Source organism: Mandrillus leucophaeus, unplaced genomic scaffold (genome assembly GCF_000951045.1).
Source record: "Mandrillus leucophaeus isolate KB7577 unplaced genomic scaffold, Mleu.le_1.0 Scaffold1097, whole genome shotgun sequence".
NCBI classification, from domain to species: Eukaryota; Metazoa; Chordata; class Mammalia; order Primates; family Cercopithecidae; genus Mandrillus; species Mandrillus leucophaeus.
Genome location: NW_012099176.1, coordinates 222,399 through 228,398, shown reverse-complemented (window position 1 = coordinate 228,398; position 6,000 = coordinate 222,399). Strand labels below are relative to the sequence as shown.

The 6,000-nt window shown below is 35.7% G+C and overlaps 1 protein-coding gene across 1 annotated transcript in view; it reads left to right on the top strand.

Annotated features, from left to right (window-relative positions):
* CEP350 (centrosomal protein 350kDa) overlaps positions 1–6,000 on the top strand; it is a 139,460-nt gene that overhangs the window by 64,474 nt on the left and 68,986 nt on the right. The window contains 3 exon segments of the mRNA XM_011989570.1: positions 3,339–3,535; positions 4,119–4,303; positions 4,788–4,875. Of these exon segments, the coding sequence (XP_011844960.1) occupies positions 3,339–3,535; positions 4,119–4,303; positions 4,788–4,875 (470 nt within the window).

The following is a 6,000-nucleotide window of genomic DNA, read 5'->3' as shown; positions in this document are numbered from 1 at the left end:
CGATCTCCTGACCTTGTGATCCGCCCGTCTCGGCCTCCCAAAGTGCTGGGATTACAGGCTTGAGCCACCGCGCCCGGCCTAATTTTTGTATTTTTAGTAGAGACGGGGTTTCACCATACTGGTCAGGCTGGTCTCAAACTCCTGAACTCATGATCCGTCCGCCTTGGCCTCCCAAAGTGCTGGGATTACAGGTCTGAGCAACTGCGCCCAGCCTGCTTCCCTCTTAAAGCAAGTAAAATATCAGGCAAAACATGAAGTAACTATTTTTAAGACGGTGGGGCCTCAGGCAGTGAATTGTGTTGATTCATGAGAGACTGGAAACAAATGAGTGCTACAGTTCTACCAGTTTACTGCCTAGGGAGTTTCCAGACTACAGAGCATGGAGCCCAGTGGTCTTCTTGAGTTGAGGAAATTGAGTTAGGAATCTGAAGAAGCCAAGACAGCTAGAATTCACAAGGCAGCCACTATCCAAAGAACGAAACCCTTAAAAACCTCCTACGTAGGAGAAAATATAAATCTAGGCAACATTCGGTTTGGTGATGACTTCTCAGGTATGTAACACCTCAAGGTATGATCTGTGAAAGAAAAAATTGATGAATTGTGCTTTATCAGAATTTAAAAACTTCCACTCTGTGAAAGACATTGTGAAGAGAATGAAAAGACAAGCCACAGATTGGGAGAAAATATTTGCAAATCACATATTTGATAAAGGATTTCTATCTAGAGTATGTAAAGAACTCTTGAAACTCAATAATAGAAGGCTGGGTGTGGTGGTTCATACCTGAAATCCCAGCACTTTGGGAGGCTGAGGCAGGCAGATCACCTAAGGTCAGGATTTCGAGACCAGCCTGGCTAATATGGTGAAACCTCATCTCTACTAAAAATGCAAAAATTATCTGGGCATGGTGGTACGCACCTGTAGTCCCAGCTACTCAGGAGGCTGAAGCAGGAGAATTGCTCAAACCTTGGAGGTGGAGGTTGCAGTGAGCCGAGATTGTGCCACTGCACTCCAGCCTGGGCAACAAGACAGAGATTCTGTCTCAAAAAAAAAAAAAAAAAAATTTCAATAATAGGAAAAACAACTCAATTTTTAAAATGTACAGAAGATCTGAACAGATACTTTATTGAAGAAAATATGCAGATGGCACATAGACACAGGAAAAAGTCTTCAACCACATATATCATTAGAGAAATTAAAATTGAAATCACAGGATACTATAACACATTACTAGAATGACTATCAGAAAAACGGACAATAATAAATTGGTGACAAGGATGCAGAGCAACAGGAACTTGCATACATTGTTGGTGAGAATGGAAAATTATATGGTCACCGTGGAAGATAGTTTCATAGTGTCTTGTAAGACTTAACCATACAATCCAGCAATCACATGCCTGGGTATTTACTGAGTGATCTGAAAATTTACGTCTACATAAAAACCTATATACTGATGTTCATAGCAGCATATTCATAATTGCTAAGAACTATAAGCAATCAAGATGTCCTTTACTAGGAAAATGGATAAATAAACTGGTACATCCGTACAATGAAATACTATTCAGCTATTAAAAGGAATAATCTTTTGATTCATGCAACAACATGGACAAATTTTACAGTCCTGCACTCTACCAGACCTCCCCTCTACCAGGGGAGCTATTGAAGTGAGCGCACTTGGACGAATTTTAAGTGAATTTTACTAAGTGAAAAAGCAGGCCCCAAAAATCTGTCTGTTATAATATGATTCAATTTATATGACAGTATGTAAAAGGCACAACTAAAGAGATGGAAAACAATTGATTTCTAGGCATTAGGGGGAAGAGGAAGTAGTTGACTGCAAAGAGGATGCATGGAGGGACGTTTAGGGTGAAGGAACTGTTACATAGAGTAGTTGTTCTGTATATATGTATGTTCTGTATGATGCTGTGTATTTGTCAAAACCTTGGAACTGTGTATCACAATGAGTAAATTTTAGTATCTGTGAACTAATCATGCAAACACACACATGAATCAGGATATTGGGAGATCCCAAAATGGAACGCAGCCTGCGATAAATGAATCTAACTGTATTACAAATATATGGCATAACGACATTGAAGCAGTTAGGGAAAAGAGCTGACCTAAGTAAGTAACTTTGGAAAATGGTGTCTTGAGTGGAAACTGTTAATATAAGCCTAATACAAAAGGAACGGTACATAAACCTATACTCTAGTTGGATAATAGTTTTTCACGGGGGTACAGGTTAACAGTTCTTTACATATATATTGGGTTTGAACAAATAAGTAAATGAGTGTTGGATGGTGGGAGCCGTGTTTCTCAGTATTGGAAGGGAAGATACACAAGAAGGGAAGACTAGAATGAACTCTGGTACTGGATCATAGACGTAAGTATGAATTCGTGTTTAGCTGGCTGACTGAATGGATATAAAAGCAATTGTAATTGTGTGCGTAAGTATGTGCACACACTTGTACACATGGATTAATATACATCCATATATTACCTAGCTCTGTCCACTGAGCAAGTGCAGAAGCAGTGATACACCCATAGTAACAAGGACAACTAGTGCCTACAAATTCTTTCTTTCTTTCTGATTTTTTAAAGAGATGGGGTCTTGCTCTGTCACCCAGGCTGGTCTCAAACTCCTGGCCTCGAGGGATACTCCTACCGTGGCATCCCAAAATGCTGGGATTGCAGGTGTGAGCCACTCTGTGCCTGGCCCCTAGATTGTGGTTTCTAAGTATCATTCCTTAATAAAATAAATAAGAGCTTTTTGGAGAAATGACTGATTCTAGGGCTGTAGGGAAAATACAATTTGAGCCTGGAGTATCTTGTAGTACCAGAAAGTGAAGAAGTATTCAATTAAAAAAAAAAAAAAAAAAACCGTGTCAAAGGCACACAGGAACCAGCCTGAAAGATCTGTCATATTCTAATTAAACTTGGAATTAATGAGTTTTTTAAAAAGATATTTTTACTTGCATTTCTTTGATTGATAGTAATGTTTTTCACTTTTACTATTTATATTTGCTTTGTAAAGCATCTGATCTGACCTTTTTTCATTTTTCTATAGGTGCATTAGTGGTTTTCTAATTGATTTGTAAGAGTTCTCTAAATTTTTTGCAACATTAATCTTTATATTTCTTAACCTAATATTTCTAGGTATTTTTAGAAGTTTTTTCCTTGCTTGTAAGGCAAATGAATTTTAATGTTTCATGTCTATTTTTTAGTGATCAGTTTTATGAATTTATGTTGGATTGTCCCATAAAGAGGCAAAGGGCTACTAATTGAATACCTGCTGAGAACAGTTATAATGATAAAATCTACTTTCTCCATATTCTTTTAGACTCAACATCTATTGCAACAGAATATTCTCTGAAATTTGATGAATCCATGACGGAAGATGAAATAGAAGAACAATCATTTCGATCATTACTACCTTCAGAGAGTCACCGCAGATTTAATATGGAAAAGAGAAGAGGTCATCATGATGACTCTGATGAAGAAGCTTCTCCAGAAAAAACTACGCTGTCTACTGCCAAGGTGTGTTTCACTTTATCTGTGGAGGTAAATGGTTGTGGATATGTTCTCTCAAAGATATGAGAAAACATTTTGTACTTGTCTCATTTGTCAGCTACTAGAACGATTTTTCTAAGATATCAATTTTATTTTATAGTTTTCCTATGAAATCTGACTTCACTTTCCTTACAAAGTACAATACAAACTTATTTTTTGGAATGATATATGAGGCCTTTGAGGATCTGAGCCAATATTATCTCTCTAGCTTTTGTACTTGCTTCACTCTTCTAATGCTGTATTCATTTAGAAATTTACATTCGTTCTTAACAAATTGTATGCTTTTTGGTTAGCAGAAACAAATTCTTGTCCCACTTTGGATCCTTGGGACAGTAATTGGCTTGCAGTAGTTTATTAAAATTTTATTGGCTGAGTAAATTAGCAGATGAATGTTAATCTGCCTCATGTGCCTTTTTAAAGAATATTCTCTTACATTGTTGATGGCCTTGTTAAATACATAGTTTGTTTTTGTAAATGCATACCACTTTTAGTGGAGTGAAGTACCAAAAGGTTAGATAATCATAAACAAGAAAGAAACCATCTACTTTAGGAACTGAACATGCCATTCTCAGGAGGACAAGATAGCTTTTCTAAATTTACTATGGAGATGGTTCGACAGTATATGAAAGAAGAAGAAATGAGGGCAGCTCACCAGTCTTCACTCCTGCGTCTCCGCGAAAAGGCCTTGAAGGAGAAGACTAAGGCTGAGTTGGCCTGGTTAGAGCATCAAAAAAAGTAAGTTCTTTCAGTGAGTACAGTTTTCACTAATTTCTTCATTCTTAAAACAGAATGCTTTATATTTTAAGATGTTTTTGTTTCCTCATTTGATTTGATTTGAGCAACCCAGTTTCTCAAGCTAGAAGTATGGCAGTCATATTTGATTTGTATTTCTTTCAAGACCTCCTCCTACTCACATAACATTTTCTTTGCATTCCTCTTTTACCACTTAACTGACTGTAATCTTATGTTGTCATATGATACAATATTGTAAATTTCCCAAAGTCCTTCTGTCTTCAGAGGACACATTCTAGGGCTTGCATATACCTCAGTAAAAGACTTATTCGGATATGAATAGTTACAGCTACATGTAGCAACTGCTTTTCACATTTGAAAATGTTAAATTGGTTTGTAGACTTTTTAGTAGTCAAGAATTCTTGACATTATTCAGGTAAGAGAAATTTAATCAAATCTTTATCTGAATGAAAAATATTATTTGCAGACATCTACGAGACAAAGGAGAGGATGATAAAATGCCCCCACTCCGGAAGAAACAGCGTGGTTTGCTTTTAAGGTTGCAGCAAGAAAAGGTATGTTAGGGAAGACACCCCTTTAGGATAGCTTATAAGGCAAGTTAGTTTATGGAATCTATTATTTTGCCTGATTTCTTTTCCTTATTATTGCCTTAAATGAGATTTAGTTGATACTTCCACTGTTTATGTTCATACTACTATACTTATAGGGGTTGCTTGATAATCTACTGTATTTCTCCTAAATTAGGATTGTGTGTCACTGCTAAATTAGTAAAATACACAGGCAAACTTTCTACCTTCATGTAGTAAGTAAAAGAAAAATACTCTTTTGAAATACATATTTTAAAAATTAAGATATGTGTAAAAGAATCTATTTGGATTAAATTTTAAATTATTGTTTCCCTAGACTTTCATGACATATTAATTACATATTGATAAATATTTTGGCTTAATGGACTTAGAAAGACCTTAGTTTTGAATTCTGGAGAGGCAGCATGGTAGTGTAGTGGTAAAGAATTCAGGCTCTGGAGTTAGATTTCCTAGGCTAAAATCCCAGCTTTACCAGTTGCTGGTTTCATAACCTGGAACAAGTTACTTAACTTCTCTGTGTCTCAGTTTCCTCATCTGTAAACTGAAGATAATAATAGTAACATACTTTATAGGGTTGTTTTGAGGAATAAGTGAGTTAATACATAAAATAAACTTAGAGCAGACCGTGGCACAATGGTAAGTGCTCAATAAATGTTAGTTGCTATTATTTGAATTCCAGTGTTGTCCCTTGCAACTGTGTAATCACGGTCAAAGTTTAAGTAACTCTCTGAGACTTAATTTCCTCATCTGTAGGAGTGGGATTATACTTCATATGGTGGTTGTGAGGATTAAATGAGGTAACATATGTAAAATGTGTTTCACTGTGCCTGGTAAGTATTCAATAGATTCTAGTTACTTTTTTCCATATTAACCTGTTGCCAGGTGCTAGCTACTATGTTAAATGATTTAGGAACCTAATTATCTGAATTATATATTGGCTTATTACTTAGTTATATGTTTATCCCAGGAAACATTACAGATGATATGAATTTGAATAAATTCTGAATTCTATTAAAAAAAAAAGTTGTGTATTTTTAATCCAAAAAATTGATTTTAAAATAAATTAAAATTTTTTCTTAGTTAAAATAAGTA